We start from the raw sequence: 18,235 nt of genomic DNA, 5'->3' as shown, positions 1-18,235 counted from the left end.
AATCGGTGTGGATGTGTTATTAATCGTCAGTTGGATCAATCGGTATTCCGGTGGATCGTTAGGAACTTAGGCGTTAGGATTGAGAGTCCACCTCGAAATGGGTGTCAAGCATCAGCGCTCACCTTCCGCAGGTTTTCCGTACAATTACACCTGCGTAACGTATAACCATATGCAGCAAGTGCACATACACTTCCTTCCCCTGTTTTCTCATGCACAATTCCTCGGACTGCTCGGTACTATTTCCTATTTAATAGTTTTGTCATCGAAATCGAAATAGATGCCGAATCATATAAGCACCGCGAGTTCATTAATTATCACTAATCGATGATGTGTGGGGTTTATCGGGATTATTGTTGTGGTGCATGAAAAATTGCATTCCAGGGTGTTCCGATGGGGTGAGGGGTGTGAGAGGGCGGGAGGAATGAGGGAGGGAGAGGAGGGAGAGGAGGGAGAAGAGGCAGAGGAGGGAGAGGAGGAGGAGGAAGAGGAGGAAGAGAAGCAAGATGAGGAAGATGAGGAAGATGAGGAAGAGAGGGTACCATGGGTGGATTGGCGTCGGTTAGAAGAGACCCCGGGATCACTCCAAAGAGGCGGGAAGAGAATGGAACAGAAAGAAATTCCAAGAGGACTCGCAGAGACGGTTAATGTACCGCTACTGCGTCTCTCCTGTTGAATTTTCAGCGGTTCACATTGGCAAATATTTTATATTACAGAAGGATAGATATGGACGAACTTAGTGATACCTCCCTGACATACGGATGTGGGACAGGATTGAATTGTGATTTCTTAAACTGGTTTTTCCTGGTGTAGATGGGTTACGTCACATTTCTCATGGGTTGAGATGTTGACAGTTGGCTCGAGGCTTGGGGAATGTTATCTATAGATAATTATTGAGATTGATGGAACGAACAACGTGACCTTGACCCTCCTACTTCAAAGGAATAAATTCATTTTCCATAATCTTGCAATAATCCCTCCCTCCCCTGCCTTCCTCTCTTCACCCCTTCCCCTTCTCCTCGAAATTCAGTTTCATTCAATTCTGAATTAATTTTGAATTAAAGAAATATTTTTATTTCTTCGAGTGAATTATTAACTAATTCTGTTCCGCACTTTTTTTTTTAAATTCGTCAACTCATCGCCGAACAATAATCTCTAGAAATTCATTTGTATTAAGATCACGATGAATTCTTCCCAATTCCATTGTAAATCTGTACGAGAGAAATAGCGGAAAATGGTGGAAAAACTAGCGGAGAAAATGAGGCGAATCCGCTGGATTATTATCGTACTGAAATTTTCTAGATCTCGTCTGGTGTTTTCCTTTGTCGATTGTATTGGTGCTGAGATCCGTGAGGTGTGTTTACACCGTAGGAATTTAAAAGCCCTGTGGAGGGAATGGTGGGGGGTTTGAGGCCCAAAGGGGGGGGGGGGTTACAGAGGGGGGGGACCGCCCGAGAGTCGGCGCCCTTAGCCGCCAAGTCGCCGCGGGGACCCAGAGCTCGGCTCCAGAGGGAGAGAAAAATCCAAAGAGAGATGAGGACACGCGTATATGTGTAGCTTTTAAATGTGAGGGTGGTTCCCTCTTCTGCGAGAGGGTCACAATGGCCGAGGGTCCACTGGATGCTTTCTCGTTATGTTATGTGTGCATTCGTTTGACCGCAAAAACACGATTGCATCGCAGGTTCCCCAAATTCTTTGTAAAGAGAATTCCATTATTTTTCATTCAATTATTCCCATTATTTTCCACTGTGCAACACGACCCTCACTTCACCCTCCTTTATCGAATAAAATAACGAGAAAATAGTACATTTATTGATAAATATCTCGGACTGATGAATTATTTCACAGACGAGGGTTTGTGAGTATTCCATCGCATGTACGTAAAAAATTGCGCAATTATCGCGCTGAAAACCTTCGAGATACCGCGAGTACCACACAGAGTGCTCCGAAGTGGTTCTCCATTTTTTTTTTTTCGCCACCACTTTAACAGTGTTCCCCGCTTTTTTTTCTTCTTTATTTATTTTTCTCCATAAAATTGGCCAAACGTTTCGGCCTGTCCTTCCCTCGAGCGTTTCGCTCTGACTACTTTCCGCCACACCCTTCCGGCCGTTGATAACCAGAACGTGGATGAAAAAAAAATATATACTGCGAAAAAGGGAATCGAATAAGGAGGAGTGAACGGGTGCGAGTTAAAATCCACTGTGCGCTGATATTGTTATTCCGTTGTTGTTTAGCCAAATCTAACGGCTAGGGACTATCCCCACCCTTTATTCCCCAGGAATTCTCCGTAAATCGCCAGGTATAATCCTCGAATGCCGGTGGAATCTTAATCCACCTCTCACGTGTGTAGGTGCTTTCAGTCGGATCGCTTTTCACCATTTCCGGTGGAAAAATTGAGATAAATAAAAGCGATGTTGTATTATCCCGGAACATAATCATGTTTAAATAGAGCAATGCGTCTCGAGGGACTGATTACAGCCGAGTCAGTCGGGAATTTATATTTTCCAGTGATAACGCTTATCTATTTGAAATGCGTTAACTCTTTGAATCGTGGAGAGAATCCGTGGAGAGTGAGGAATATGTGAGTGGGACTGTAATTTATAAAAAAATCTCGTCGAATTGCTCTCTTTATCTGTAAAATATCTTTCTCATCTGGAGGAGTGTGGAATGACTGTAACTGATTGCGGGTCTAGAAGCCATAACTAATTTGCGGCTGCGGTTTCGGCAAAGGGTGGAGAAAAAAAAAAATAAGGAAAATAACTCGGGAATCAAATCTCAAGGGGCAATGCACCGGATAATTGGTTGTGCCATGATCATCGGAAATATCCGCGACTTCACCTGGGGATTGTGTTTACAAACACAAACTCCTCGCATCGCTGTTTCTCCCACTCTGGTTTTTCAAACCGACGGTTGAGATTTAAATTCCCGGTGGGAGAGGTGCGTCGACACCGAGACCGGGGCCTGGGAACATCGACGAGGGGCCCAGAGGATCGCTATGAGATTCTGCCCACTGCAATTTTATCTCAACGAGTCAAATTTTTATTCTATCCGTCACTGGATGCTCTCATCATCAATTAATCAAGAGTTCTGGATGCATTCGGGTTTTTCCAGAATTCAAGAGCTCTCCCCAGAGTGAGATGTCACCGGCAAAAATATCTTGAGATTTTTTCTTAATACTTTCCCTAATTTTCACACGAGGATCTTCGCTTGAATTTTTCTCAACTCCAGGAATAGAGGGATTACACTTCACGCAACGTCTATATGAAATAATTTCTTTCGGACAATATCAAAGCTCAATAATCTATTTCTTCTTTTTCTGAAACGTGACGGGTCTCAAAAGAATAATCTCCAGGATCTTGGAGCTCGGTTTTAAAATTATTTCTCCACTTTTTTCTTTTTTTTTTCTTTTTCGCTGAAAAAGGCTCGTTCACTCGGTCACGTACCCAGTGTACATTCCCTCCCCCTCTTCAACTCCTCTTTTTCCATATTCAATGCGATTTTTGGGAGCTACCGGCGGCACCTCAATTCGTGTCGCAAAATACAACCAGTGGCAAAAGCATCCCCGAGACTCGATCACCCATTTATCCTGCAAATGGTCTCCATTCACAAGAAAAAAAAAAAAAAAAATTGAGTGTCCGCGAAATTCACCGAGAGAAAAATTTCGACAAAATGTACCGAAAAGTCACGTAATGGCGGGCCCCAGATTATTTTTCCCTTTGACTATTTTTTCAGGCTCTTCACTGATAAATTAAAACGATTAAAAAAACAACCACAGATGAACAATCCAAAATAAATAAATACATTTCCTCGGCTGACAGCCTCCCGAGAATTTGAAGTACCCACGAGGGTCACCGAACCCGTGAAAAATAGGCATTTGCTCTTCCGAAGAAAAAAATCCCCGAAACCGCGTGCACCCCTTCCCCCATACTCTATTTATCCGGTGAACCCCCGAGAACAACGCGATACCCCGAAGAAAAGAAAGAAAAAAAAAAAACAGGTGTCGAACGAGAATAAGATTTTCAATCTTAGAAAATGTCCAGAACGCAGCCCGTGCCGTCTCAAAAGAGTCCCTCACCCTTTCATAAAGATCGCGAAAATCCTCCGGGGCCCCTCCCCCCTCTCCCCATTGACCATTCCCAAGGAAAACCCTTTGAGAAGAGAAAAGCCTCATCAATGAATGAAAGAGTGATTATTCCGCTTGTCCATCTGTCCCAATGGGAATTTCCAAAAATCCCTAGTCACGAAAAACAGTTCCCGACCGTTATGATATCAATACCCGTTTGCTCTCGATTTCATTGGTTTTGTGGGCGGCGAGGGGTGGTGAGGGGGTATGAGGGGGGGATATATGACGCCCCCATACAGTCCAAACGATAGTACACGAAAGTACACAGCGCGTGCCTCGACTATGGGCTATCCTATTTGTATTGTTTAATGCAAAGCCCTATGGGTCATACGGGTGCGCAGATGTTCAAGGGTGCACTCCCTGAATAATCGACAACGGAATAAAGGGGTGCGAATGGTTATGAAATCGATGGGCAGAGGCCAAGCCGTAAATTCGGAAAATTATGCCGGCGTTAATTGTCCCGGGATGAGTGAGTTAATTTGGGAAAAATCGTCGATAGATCGGTAATAATTGTAAGGAATTAGGACTTTGCGAAATTTGGCAAAATTCTGCGAGACACATTTTAAGTGGAAAAATTGCGGGAAAATTGCGGAAAAATTGCGGAAAAAATTACGGAAAAATTACGGAAAAATTACGGAAAAATGGATAATTGTTGAATGATGAATGGAGGAATTGACTAAATAACTTATGGAGTTTTTCTAGAATTTTATACAGCTGTTACGTACTCAATGTAGAATTTTCCTGTTGGGACTGTGGCACGTGGCGGGTTTTCACCCACATCGAATTCGTCAACCCCAGCTCCTGCATTGACCCAACACAATGCGCCACTCGGGGGTTGGGGCACTCGAGAAAAACTGAAAACGAGTGCCTCAAAGCCGATGGGCATGTACAGATCATAAGTAACGATCGGATCAATCGGAGATAGAAGAAATATTGAGAGTAATTCAATATCGAGCATTCAATAGTCAAATTAGTCTTAACGTCTCATGCCCCATAAAGCACTCGATTACTCACACGGAATTTTTCCAATTTTTTTCCCCCTCTAAGGATCTTCCCGGGGAAGATTTTTAACAGCCCAGTGGGCATCAATGCCTGATGAAAACATTTCCAGGTTGTAAAACACGATTTTACCTCGAGTCACGTGGATAATCTACCGATTTTATGAGCATCAACTGGGGTGAGAGTAACAAGAACTCGAACAATTATTGGAAATATTTTATGATCTCTCGTTTCATGTCACTGGCAAACAAGTATGGTTTAGCTCATTGTCTGAGGATCATTGTCTCGGGGATTATCTCAACGATTATTTGACACTTCCAAGTGGCTTTATTGTTCGAAACGAGAGCGCTCCCATTTGGGTACGTGCGGGAGCACAGGTAGAGATGTGTCACACTTACTCATTACTGTTACGGTAATAAACAATATTTTCCCATTGACAAAAGGACGAACTGTCACTAATCACGGCAATAAAATGGTCGCACGTGCCTAAGGAGAAAAATGAATCAGTGGCACTGCGGGTGGCATCCGGACACCGATTTACATGCGAAAATCGCAGGTTTCCACTTCCCGGAAGTTTTCGTGTCATTTTACCCGACACAATGGCGTCAAGTGTCCTGAATTCTCCTTAAGTCTAATACCGGGGCAAAATGGCACTGGTAGTTGTTGACTCCTCCTCTCGAAGGACTCAAGGGAACGCGGGTTCAATATTCAATTCATCAAATCTTAAATTCTTTTTGAATAGATTGAAAGTCATGATTTTTCCCCGCAGTTTAAAATATTTTTTTCATTTTTATTCCACTCGGTAAATAATTAAAATATGTCCACCGGTGCATAGAAATATTCCTCTAAATGAAGTCTCATTCATGGGTTTAAAAATCCTATGCTGGGACGATATTATGCAGTCTGTGGGACTTAGGTCCCAACAATTCGCTCTTTCATGGGGAAAATTATGCAATTAGCGAGTGGTGGAATCTAAAATGTTTTTTCCATGTCGATGTCGATTGTAAGCGACGAAGGGTTGGCCTTCGGACAATTTCACGTTTATACCTGATGGGGACAGGGGATGGTCAGGGATGGACGATATATGGAGTTTCGGTTAATGGTCAAGGCCAAGAAAATAGAGCTAGTGTGTAACCGATGGCAACACACATTGCGACATTTAGGGTTTCAGTTATATTAGACCCATCTGCCCGCGATTTTTCTCGTGGCACGAGCTACGAGCTTTCTTATAATACTGTAACATATGGATGTTCTTCCCCCCCGAGGAAGAAAAAAAAAGATTTCACCCTTGGTGGGTTCCTCTGCCAATCCCCTAAACGGCAAGACACACCGGTCCTCGTAATTCGTTCTTCTCCAGAGAGACCCTTTTTTTCGTTTACCGATCATGGGATCGAATTAGAGGATCAATGTATCATTGATTTTTTAAAGTCACTGGATGCCGATTATCGTTCACCCTGTGGAGACGTCGAGACAAGACATTGACTTGCATTTTTTCAAACTCAAAAATACCTTCAAGAAATTCCCAAAAATCCTGTGGAGACATCGAAACGAAAAGTAACAATAAAATTGTAACAATAAAATTGTTCTATTTAATTTCGCCAGAGGTTCTTCGATCTTTGCTCTTGGATCCAGAATGAATGTATCATAAATGACAGTTGAATGAATTTTTTTTTATTGGAATGTCAACACAGGATTTTTTTCACACCGGATTTCAAGAAATTGATCATCCCCATCAGTCCTCTCAAGATAAATTTACAACACCCTTTAATCTCGAGGGAAACCCTTCGAAGTTAACCCCCAGAAAGATGTCATTTTCACGGTGACTTCCACCACATCCATAAAAAAGCATTTATTTGCCGTGTGGTGAGTCTGGTCTGCATTTTTTCCCATGATGTTCATGGACTTCATGACCCTGCCGTTATCCCTCCCAGTCATCATCAATCCACCCATCCAGCCGTGAGGGGTTCGATCACATAACTTTTTCTCCTTCACTCACCTTTCCCTTTTTCTCCCTCATTTGGCCATTTCCCCGACTGTCTCACCCTCGGAATGGTCTGATGCGCGAGGATATCGCAGAATTACCCCGAGGAGGACGAGGAAAAGGTGAGATGCATCTGCGGCGGCTGGTAACGAAAATAATGGCGAAAAACGGCTAGATCCAGAGGGGTGTGCGCTTGTGTATATACTCCACGCAACTTCTTACGTGGGGAAGGTGTCCCCGAGTAACAGATGATCATTATCCGTTTGGAGGAGAGGCTCCAGAGATTTTTTTTTTTGAAAATTCAGGGGTGTCATTGGGTCAGTGAAAAATTGACAACTCCAGGGGACAACCGCAGACTGTGAAAATATTTCTCAAGATCCAAAATCACCCCAATTTAATCCAAAAAACACTCTATTTTACCCAAATTTGATTTTCACACCGCAAACTCAAAACATTGCATTACACACATTTTTTTCCCACGACATATTTCAACTTATTATGATTTTTTATCAATTTTTTATTTTTTCCTTCCAATAATAATAATAATAATTATTATTATTATTATTATTTTATTTAATAAACAATTAAGTTTTCGGAGGGCAAGAGGGTGAGGAGGGGGAGGAGAGGGAGGAGAGGGAGGAGGTGTTTACCGATTCAATTATTCATTTATTCATTCGCTCAACAATTGAATAATTAACTAAGACGGTTGAGGTGTATATTATTAGAATTATTCTGATAATGAATTAATAACAGGGAGTAGGAGTTGACAGTATTTACCTGCAATTCACTTCGTACCTGACCATATGATGTGTAGCGCATGCATGTACGCTCCCACACAGCAAAGCAATTTAAAATGCACATGTGTTTTTTCCCCCAGTCCCCCCGGTTTTACCGGTATGGCAAGGGGGTAGTGAACCACCGGTATAACTGCACACCCCAACGACGTGGGGCACGCGTCACTATAGTTACCCAATCCCCTATGTTCCAACCATCTGCGCCCCCCCTCCTTTTTACCCCCTCACCCCCTCATCGTCTCACCCCCTGTCACCCCAAATCAAAGATTGGGCTTGAGCGGTTGTGCGAACCTCTGCAAAATCCATGGCACACTTATTTTCCTTCTTAAACCTCCGACAGGTTGACAGATTCAAGGAAAATCGACAATGAAATTTTTACTGACGCTTTCCCCTTGTCCGTCGGTTTTATTACCCTGGGAGACCCTTGGGGCATTGCGCTCGAAAGAATCTATAATAAAATGTAATAAAATAAGACGTGAAATCACAGGTTGAGTCGTAAAATAACTATTTATGAACATTGAGGGCATTGTAAAGGGGAAATTTTATCTCGATAGTGAAATCCACTTCAAGTACTTTTTGGTCACACATCATTCACCTTCAAAGACTATAATGATTATAAAGTCATATGATTTATGCAAGTCTAGAGTGATATCAACACTCCCAATAAACAATAAATAAATACAAATAATTACAGTGTAATGGAAGTAATGATTTGTTCTCCAAATGAATATGCTCTAATTAATCCCCAAAAAAATCATTTCGATTATTAATTCAATATTTTCCTCCCAATTTTAAAGGCCCAAATGAATTGGGAAAAAAAATTTGCGGTAGGGCATGACAAACCTCCCTCCCCCCTTTATAACCGTAAGTGCAGCTGTAGTTTTCGCCGCGAAGAAGTTCCAGCTGACTCGGACCCCCTCCCCCTTGATCACGAACCCCCCTGAGATTCAATTGGCCTTTTTTATGGAGCACCTAGCCAGTACTCGCAAAAATCAAACAAGCAATAATAATGGGGGTGCGTCTCGTGGCTGGCAATTGCAAAAAACGAAGAAGGGGGGTGCATCCCTCCTCTCCCGCTTTAAAAGGGATTTGTATTGTAGGAGTTAGGTACCCCCTCGAGTGACTCATGGAGCAATTCGGTGTGAAGAAACCTCCAATGAGTACTGCATACTGTGAATACCCCCTGTCTTGGTAGCACGGGCCAAGAAATAGCGAGGGGCGATAAAGTCAAACGACAGCTGATACCTAGACCTAAATGCTACCTTATAACGCCTAGACATATTTCGTTTAAGTCAATAACCATCTGAGGGGCTCTTGCTGTGCGATTTTCCTCGGATCTTGGGGTTGAGGAAGGACATGATGTGTTTGATCATCAATTGCCAGATGGAGGCTATTTATTTGGGTGTATCGATTGAGAAATTTATGATTTTGCCGTTGAGATGCGCAAAATATCCCCAAAACACGCGTTCTTTAATTTTTAGAAATTTTTCAGAATTAATATAATTTGAAACAATTCCCTGAGAAATCCACCCCCACATCTTCTGCATTGGGAAAACAAAATATTTCGTCAATTAAATTGACTGGTGCCTTAAAAATATGAGACGAGAATTTCAATGGGAATTTTATGTAGATTATTTACTCGACAGAAATATTTTTTACAGTGAATTAAATTCCGGGGGAAAAATGGCGTTTAGATATTCCCATCGGAAATTAATAGTTGTCAATCCATTAATAAATCGGTAATTAAGAGAAATGTTGGATTCCAGTAATCTCGCGTTAGCACTTCGCCACTGAATTAATTACTCTCTCTGAATTTTCATAAACTACTGCCAATCGTTCAGTTGTCCCGCAAATAATAATTCACTTCAATAAAATCGTGAGCGGTGAAAACCGGTTGAGTCCACCACTTGGCGGGAAAAGATCGCCGATCGCCAACAGTAAAACGGGTCCATGGGTACCTCGAGTCCATTCGAAAATCGTGAATATGAGAAAATAATTTCCCGATGAAAATCGAGTACATTTGAATACCAGACAATTACATATACAAAATCATCATAATCATCACCCGTGTAAAATCACCATAAGACTCGTTTGATGATTCTCATTGTTTATTATTATTATTAGCCCCGAATTATCATCTCCCTCCGGGTGAACTCCGGGATAAAGAAATAAAAATAATACGTTGAGGCTTGAATAATTGAATTTAAATTGACGCCAGGCTCCGTCAACAGGGGAAAATGGAAAAATCATCACATTTGTCTAACACAGTTGACACACATGGCACCACGTCTTCGGTATTTTCACGGTGATTATTCGTCTTCCAGACGTTCACCAGACGACAGAGTGAAAAAAAAGCTGTCGGTTGGTGATTGACGGTTCAGTGAGTTTTGTTTGAGCGAATGGTGAAGTCAGGAAGTGAGAAATTGAGTAATTTGGGTATGAGGTGGCAGTAACGCCTGAAATTTTATTAAAAAAGAAAGGAAAATTCCGAGAGTCATTTCCCAACGGTCGATGTTTCCGATTTATTTAAGAAAAATCGGCAAACGAGTGCATAATATCCTCACCACATACCGAGTTCACCTCAGTTTGTCAAAATCACGCCTCGTACCTGCCGTGTGAAAAAGCTCAAGGAAAAAAGCGAGGGTGTTTTCTCCAAGGAAACGATCAGGTGTGTTACCATTGTGATTTCTCGACAAGGATGTACCTCCGCGGCGAGTGAAGAAATAAAAGAAGAATACAGTAAAATATCTTGGGCAAAACTCCAGGGGTACCTGCGCCTCTCTCTGCACTCTGAGAAGAATGAACAAACTAACTGAGGGCACTCCTTTGCTGAGTCTTCGGCAACAATCATCCATCTTGGCCCTTCATTAATTTCCCTTTCACGTATATCGTTAAAAAATCATCCTTAAACTTTAACTGTAGCTTAAAAACTCGAATAATTCATTTGTCAACCGCATAATAACCAGACTGGAGATTTTTCACACGAAGAATGCCTCCGGAATTCAGGAATTTTGCCTGCCCTTTAATTTCGTCCCTTTAAACCGAAAGAGCCGCCGATTCCTCTAGATTTCCATCCACTCATTTACTCATTTATTCATTTTACATGACGATGACATTACAGAAAAAAAAATTGAAATCAACTTGAATTCTTTATGTTTAAATAGCGAAAAAATCGTATCGTGTAAGTTCTTGATTATTTTTTTTTTACTTTTTTAGAATTTTAGAGGGTTTATTCTGGGAGGTAATTATTTAAATGTTTATGGGGAAATTTTTTGGGTAATATGAAAAATATGAAAACAAAAAATGAATAAAAGAGGGTGAATTTGAAAGCGGTAGGCCCCCACCGTTAAAATACCAGAGCCCCCCCACAGTGGGAGAAGTTCTCTCGGTGCCCTTAGATTTACGCGGGACCCCAGGGCCCCGTTCATTGGTGGATTCGAGTCCCCACCAGGGAGCATAACTCTATAAGAACCCTGGCAACCCTCCACAGGACAGCATTCTCAAGTTTGTGTTCTGCCAGACGACAACCTCGGAGTTATCGGCTATTCCGGGGCCTTACATCTTTCAACCCGACTGATTAAATCCAATAAATTCCAAATTCGCATACGAAAATTCTAGTGAACCTGTTGGAAATTATTTGACATTATTGTTTATACCACCGTATCAGTCAGAATGTTGTGGGAAACAGTTACGGATTCTTGTGATGTGTGTCAATGTACAAGGTATGCATCTCTGCAAATTCAAGTGAAGTGATTGTTAGCTCTAATTATTTTATTGTCGAGGAAAGGTGGGAATAGACAGGAGTCACACGTGAAAATTATTCATTCGATCAGTTCTCTGAGAATATCGATATTTTTTTGAGATGGAGGCAATTGCGACTTTTTTTTGTAGAGAATTGCAGAAAATTCACATAGAATTAATCTAATTTGAATCAATTTATTTACAATTTACCTTCACATTTTCTACCGGTTTTTCGTTATTCATTTAAAAGTTAATGTCAGGAATTTATTTAAAAATACTAATTAGTCCGTAGAGGATTGTCAAATTTATTTTGAAAATCATTCGTTCGATTTTTTTGGGAGAAACATATTTTAAATTTGAACGAACGTCTCGGGAATTTTTAGGTGATTTATTTTTAAAAACAGTTTTAATATTAAATATCGCGTCCACCTATCGATATAACCTTGTACTATAAATTTTCATTCACTCCAGTTGCGCGCCAACCTCCATCGAGGAAGTGAATCTCCTCATGTGAATGGAATAAAAAAATCTAAAAGTGCGTGATCATAACTTAAAAACTCGGATATTAAATCAAAGTCGATGCTCCATCGATCCAATTGGACCATTGGTACAAAATAAATTCATTACCACAGCACTTTTTATTGAACAACATGCACTCTTGCGAAATAAACACATGCGTGACCTACTGCTCGATTTTTAGAAATTCCTCGTTTTCTCCACTCCAAAAAATTTTTGAAATGAAATAATCAATTCATCGCATATTTTTCCGAATAAATGTAATTACGAAAATGGATTTAGAATGAATATTATCCCCGGATGCTCTGGAGCATAAAAATTCCTGGAGGTTATGTTTGCATTCCGCGTTTTCATGTTTACAAACTATTTGTATATTTTTTTAGAGAGATAGAAAGAAAATATGAAAGAGAGTGGAATTAAATTTTTGTGTTTAATTGTGGGTTTCAGGTTGTTCAAAAATGTCTTCAAAATTAAGAGTACCCCAGAGGGTACGGTAAAAAGTCGATTGAGGGGTCGTCGGCTCCTTGGCATGGCGTCGCGACGCCTCAACAGCCCTGAGCCGAGATCACCACTGCAGCTAATCAATAAAGAGAATGGAAGCGCACTCTGCAGCACCCACCAGTCACCGAGTCCACTGAAGGTAAAGAAGCATTGAATTCATTGATTTTTTGAGAAAAAAGGAAAAACTGGAAAAACTAGACAAAAGACTCCGTTGAAAATTCAATAATTCATGAAAATCGTATTTCACTCGGAATCCGAAAATCAGACGTATGACAGGTGCTGCGGATTTGAATACATTACTGATTTCGATTATTTGGGATTAGCTATTCAAATGAATTTTCTATAATGTATTCCTCACCTTGAAATAACGATTCCATTAGACCGTTGAATCAAGAGATTTTATCGGCTATTTCCTGGTTTTTCCAGATTTAAATAAAATTGTTTTTAGAATTCTCGAGCTAACGTTATGATGATTATTTCCAGATGCCATCGACGAAGTCTCGGCTTCCCCTGGAGGATTGCGATCCAAATAGCCAAGACAGTGGCTATGGAGCGAGTTTCACAGATCGTGAGGAGCTCTCGAAATTCAGATTTGCGGAGCCCCTGGGAGTCGCCCCAAAAAGGATGTCCCTGGATTCTCCAGTGCGATCTTCTCCCTCATCGAAGCGTCCCTTGAAGCTCCTCATTAAGAAGCTCTCCTCAGGCTACGAGTCTACAGAGGACGACTTCAACGATCTCCTCGACATGGACACCTTCATGGAGCCAACCTCGGCCTTTCCAAACGACCTGAACAAACTTCTCTCTGGGAGCATAATTCCTACGATGGATTCCCTGGAGAAACCCATGGAAACTGACGCAGCGACGACCCCAGAGTTTGCGAGAACCAAGCCATTGGGGGTGAGAAGATCAATATCGATAAACAACGACAGACTTATATGCAGAACTCCACCGATGTCGAGAGTGCGTTCGTGTCTCTTCCGCTCGCCCAACGCCACTTCTTCGACATCCAGACTCTCCTTCGACGAGAATAGAAATTCCCCCTATCCTTCCCCCAGTCCAAAGTCTTTCAAGCGTCCAGACCATCCTACAGACTGCAGTCCAATATTAGTGAAGAGATGCAGAACTCAGCAGAGAGAGGTTGAGGTCTCCCCGACGTCCTCTCCATCCTCTCCAGCTCCAAAGTACACCAGACATATGCTCCAGAGGAGTCACTCAGAAGCCGAGGCCCACGATCACATAAAATCGGCTGTTCACAGAAGTACAACAGACTCAGATCTGACTGGTGACTTCTCTAAAACGTGTATTCTGCCTCTGGCTGAGGGCCACCACGAGGACCTCAAGTCCATTTCTGCGGAGACACTGTCTGCCCTGATCAGAGGTGAATTCAGTGAGTCCGTTAACTCTTACAAAATAGTGGACTGCAGGTATCCTTACGAGTACGAGGCAGGTCACATCGATGGAGCTCTCAATTTATACACAAAGGAGCTCATTGAGGAGTACCTCATGAATCCCCTGACACAGACCCCTCAGATACAGCCAGACAGCAACAGGAGGAACATAATCGTTTTTCACTGCGAGTTCTCCTGGGAGAGGGGCCCCAATCTCTCTCGCTATCTCAGGAATATCGACAGAAAAATGAACAAGGAGCATTACCCTGCACTCCATTATCCTGAGATCTATCTGCTCCACGGTGGGTACCAGCAATTCTATCAACACGAGAAAGCTCTCTGCAGCCCCCAGGGTTACAGACCCATGACCCACCCTGACCACGAAGCTGATTTGAGAAAATTCCGGAGCAAGAGCAAAAGCTGGCAGGGGGAAAAACATCGCACCAATGGCCTATCTGCGAGGGCCAATCTCAAGAGACTTGGATTGTAAAAAATTGAAGAGTGATGAGGTAAATGGTGGATTACCTCGTGAACTAGTGGGGGGAACCAATGGTTTTACCAATTCACAAAATCGGCTCGAGATGCTGGCATATTTATGACGCTATCATCATAACAGTGCAAAATAATTAAACTCTCGTCCCCTGTAAATAGTCAATAACGTTGAAATTAAGTTGAGAAGAAATTATCTAGTACAATTGAACAAAAGCGCTTATTTCTGAATAGTTGATAAATACTTTGACACGTAAAAATGTCTCAGCATTCAGACTTTTTTTTTTCTCCTTGTACATAAGAGTTATATTCAGATAGATAAAGTTGTAATGAACGAGTACTAATTTAAATGAAGGAGAGTACTGCAATAGCCCGTAGCTGAATCTTCGGGACGGCTGGGCCTTTCGACAGGGCTGCTGATGATCGTGGACTCGTCCTCGTCGTAGATATATATTTCTAATGCTTCCATATGTAAATTAGGGCGGGCATCCCACTGTACAAAAGTTGACAGCCGTTTACACCGATTTTAATCAAGCAGCCCTGTCATAGGTTGAAGTTTAATGAAAAAGCGATACATTCTGCTCAGATCGTCAACTCAAGTTACAATAAAACAACCATTGAAAATAACACTATTCCGATCTTTTTGTTGCCTTTGGAAAACACCTCCCCGACGCATTATTATGGCTTTAGTCACTATTGACTGTTCACTTTTTAATAAGTTTGTTATCGATACGATTTTTTTTTCTTGTTGCGGGGGTTTTTGAATGATTGGCGAATTACTGATGAGATGTGAAACTTTTTTGTAATGGGAGGGTTCTGATGTACATTCATGTTCCACGTAATTTTGAATAAAAAAACATTGAAAAATAATTTTGTGAGGTTTATTCATCCTAAGTCTCACATTTCTTTTCATTCCTCAAGATTTATATTAAAACCATAAATAATCTTGGTAGATGAGATTATGCTGAATTAAGACGTACATCGGAAAAATACCGGTTACATGTCACAGGATCCGCCATTGCAATTACCGGGTGCAGCGAATCGACATTCAACGATAATCTGTATATCTCGAATATTCCATTGAACTGCATTAAATTCACGTACCCAAGGAGGAACATGTCAGTGTTTTTTACTGCCACAAGTAATAATATAAAATAAAAAGCAACTCGATATCTAGTCTTCGACTGTCTTTTTTTTGTAAATTCGTTTGATCTTCTGTCTTCACTCGAAATCGCTCGTCTGTTCTCAAGTGTTTAAATTTCCAGCAGCTGTTGTTAGTCGAGTTCTAACAAATATTTTAACACGTCCTTTATCAACGATGGCCCACACCCTGAAAATCCACGAAGTTGTTCCCGATGTGATCGACGAAGTTCCACCGGCTGTTGTCGATGTTACGTATGGGAATAACCTAAAAGTCGAAATTGGTAAAGAGCTGACTCCCACCCAGGTGAAGGACAAACCAGAGGTCAAATGGAATTCTGAGGCTGGCGCATTCTACACGCTCTGCATGACTGGTATTTTTTTTAATTTACGCAATCAAACCCTTAATAATTCCTCATTATGTACTCCAAACAATAATTATCGCCAGTGCGAACTCAAATTTGACATTTACGTTATTATTTCAATTATTCGATACACAAAAAAAATCGAAATATATATTAGGGGAAATAATGCAAATAAATTGGTTAGAAATTGATTGACTTCCAGATCCTGATGCACCGTCTCGCAAGACCCCGACATTCCGTGAGTGGCACCACTGGCTAGTGGGGAATATTCCTGAGAACAAGATATCCGAGGGTGAAGTTCTCTCCGATTACGTCGGCTCAGGACCCCCCAAAGACACTGGTCTCCATCGTTACGTATTTCTCGTCTACAAGCAGCCAGGAAAGCTCAGCTTCGACGAGAAACGTCTGACGAACAGGAGTGGAGACGGTCGTGGCAAATTTTCCATCAGGAAATTCGCAGCTAAACACCAGCTGGGACAGCCCATCGCTGGAAATATGTACCAGGCAGCATGGGACGACTACGTTCCAATTCTCTACAAGCAGCTTGGGGAATAAATCATCTCCATTGAATTTTTATTATTTTTTTGATTCTTCCTACTTTGCCTGAGAGGCTATTGTATACCTATGGTTCTTCCGGTGATAATAACATTCTTGAGAAAAATATATTCGTTTTTAATTACTCCCCATGTCTCCTTTTTGTCAAACTGTGCATGACGCAGGAAATATGCGTCATCTACGTCCAGCCCCATTGGTGCTCTTGAGAAAATATAAAAACGTCGGATTTTAAATCGACGTCGTCAGTTTAACGTCGTAATTCGTTGAGAATCATTCCTATGAGGCAGATCACAGGTGAATAAAAAATATCCGAGAACATTTTTCATTTCGATTGATCAAAAAAATTATTAATCCCTGAAGAAGATGTCGAAAATTTCAATTTCAATTTAATTTCAATTCAATTTCAATCAATTTCCATCAATTTCAATTCCTCTTCAGTTATTCTCGTCTACATCGTGGGGATGGCCTTTGCGGATGTAAAATCGGCTTTTGAAGCAACTGAAATCGTTCCTGATGCTCTAGACAATGCCCCATTAAAGAAGATGGAGGTGAAAATAATTTACTTGTAACAATTAATTTTTTTCGAGAGACGAAACAAGTGTATTTATGTCTAGGTCAAGTATGGGGGTAGAGCAATGAACATTGGAGACGATTTTACTCCCACAGAGACGAAAGACATTCCAGAAATTCATTACGAGTACGAGAGCGGATGTTTCTACACGCTCATTAAAATAGGTAAATTAAAAATAAATAACTATGAGGTTTTCATTGACTCAAGGGAAAACAAAATGTCTTTTAAAAATTGTATAATCACTCTTTTTTAATTACAGCTGTATAACACCCTTATAATCAGCTAGTTGCAAAATAATTGGATAATTAATCAGTGTCTCATGAATTCGAAGTGACTCATCTCTTTTAATTACCCAATTATCTCGATAATGAGCATATGAGGAGAAAACCCGAAGATCTCATTGAAATGGAAGGAGGTGGAAAAAAAATAATAATAAATGAAAAGAATTGTGTGATTTTTAAATGAAATTCCCCAGATTTGGACCCACCGTCTCGCAGAACTCCCAAATTTCGAGAATTCCAGCACTGGATCGTGGGTAATATCCCCGAGGACAGGATATCCGAGGGTGAGGTGTTCTCGGAGTATGTGGGGGCAGCTCCACCACACGATGCTGGTGCCCATCGTTATGTATTCTTGGTGTACAAGCAACCGGGAAAGCTGAATTTCAACGAGAAACACCTGGGGGACGATCGCCTCGATGGTCGGGCCAATTTTTCAGCCAAAAAATTCGCTGTCAAGTACCAACTGGGAGAGCCCATCGCTGGAAATATGTACCAGGCAGTCTGGGATGACTACGTACCAATTTTCTACAAACATCTTGGGGTTTCACCCTCCGAAACATTTTCAGAAACTGGAATAAATTGATGCATCTCAGCCCGACTCATTACAAAAAATTGACGAGTCTCAATTGTCTGTTTTTCCAATTATTCCATTGGTAATAAAATTCGTGGAAGAAATACACCCGTTTTTTTAATGTATCCCATGCACTGAGTGAAACGAGAGGAGTGGAATCATAAAGTTTGCTGAAGTATCCTCATTTCGTCAATTTAGATGATGATCTCTCCCGGGAGACAGA

General features: G+C 41.3%; 3 protein-coding genes across 11 annotated transcripts in view; all 3 read left to right on the top strand.

The window, feature by feature from the left end:
- Positions 1-15,399, top strand: part of LOC105266300 (M-phase inducer phosphatase) — a 38,844-nt gene extending 23,445 nt beyond the window's left edge. For 5 of the 7 annotated variants that reach the window (XM_011304372.1, XM_011304347.1, XM_011304339.1 and 2 more), the window contains exons 4-5: positions 12,599-12,791; positions 13,136-15,399. In XM_011304372.1, the coding sequence (XP_011302674.1) occupies positions 12,599-12,791; positions 13,136-14,530 (1,588 nt within the window). In that variant the 3' untranslated portion in view covers positions 14,531-15,399. Of the gene's footprint in view, positions 1-11,406; positions 11,617-12,117; positions 12,243-12,598; positions 12,792-13,135 lie in introns of those variants that run through there. The other 2 variants (XM_011304381.1, XM_011304390.1) reach the window with 2 other exon arrangements.
- Positions 15,400-15,501: 102 nt separating this feature from the next.
- LOC105266288 (protein D2) lies at positions 15,502-16,713 on the top strand. Of its 3 annotated transcripts, none has more exons than XM_011304323.1 (3): positions 15,502-15,647; positions 15,798-16,043; positions 16,237-16,713. In XM_011304323.1, the coding sequence occupies exons 2-3, from the start codon at positions 15,848-15,850 to the stop codon at positions 16,587-16,589; spliced, it is 549 nt and encodes a 182-aa protein (XP_011302625.1). In that variant the 5' UTR covers positions 15,502-15,647; positions 15,798-15,847; the 3' UTR covers positions 16,590-16,713. The 3 variants fall into 3 exon arrangements, with proteins under 3 accessions (XP_011302625.1, XP_011302616.1, XP_011302607.1); XM_011304314.1 differs by having other exon boundaries at positions 15,502-15,670; XM_011304305.1 differs by having other exon boundaries at positions 15,502-15,670; positions 15,795-16,043.
- Positions 16,714-16,827: 114 nt separating this feature from the next.
- LOC105266278 (protein D2) lies at positions 16,828-18,118 on the top strand. Its single transcript, XM_011304293.1, has 4 exons — positions 16,828-16,883; positions 17,028-17,137; positions 17,204-17,324; positions 17,636-18,118. The coding sequence occupies exons 1-4, from the start codon at positions 16,868-16,870 to the stop codon at positions 18,022-18,024; spliced, it is 636 nt and encodes a 211-aa protein (XP_011302595.1). The 5' UTR covers positions 16,828-16,867; the 3' UTR covers positions 18,025-18,118.
- The last annotated feature ends 117 nt before the right edge of the window (positions 18,119-18,235 follow it).

Source organism: Fopius arisanus, unplaced genomic scaffold (genome assembly GCF_000806365.1).
Source record: "Fopius arisanus strain USDA-PBARC FA_bdor unplaced genomic scaffold, ASM80636v1 scaffold00002, whole genome shotgun sequence".
NCBI classification, from domain to species: Eukaryota; Metazoa; Arthropoda; class Insecta; order Hymenoptera; family Braconidae; genus Fopius; species Fopius arisanus.
This window is presented reverse-complemented; position numbering and strand designations above follow the sequence as displayed.

Coding starts and splice junctions, on each gene's coding strand:
- LOC105266288 (XM_011304305.1), top strand. CDS start 15,646: ATGTCAGTGTTTTTTACTGCCACAA. Junction 15,671..15,794: donor AGTGTTTTTTACTGCCACAA/GTAATAATATAA, acceptor TTAAATTTCCAG/CAGCTGTTGTTAGTCGAGTT. Junction 16,044..16,236: donor CTACACGCTCTGCATGACTG/GTATTTTTTTTA, acceptor ATTGACTTCCAG/ATCCTGATGCACCGTCTCGC.
- LOC105266278 (XM_011304293.1), top strand. Junction 17,138..17,203: donor CCCCATTAAAGAAGATGGAG/GTGAAAATAATT, acceptor ATTTATGTCTAG/GTCAAGTATGGGGGTAGAGC. Junction 17,325..17,635: donor CTACACGCTCATTAAAATAG/GTAAATTAAAAA, acceptor GAAATTCCCCAG/ATTTGGACCCACCGTCTCGC.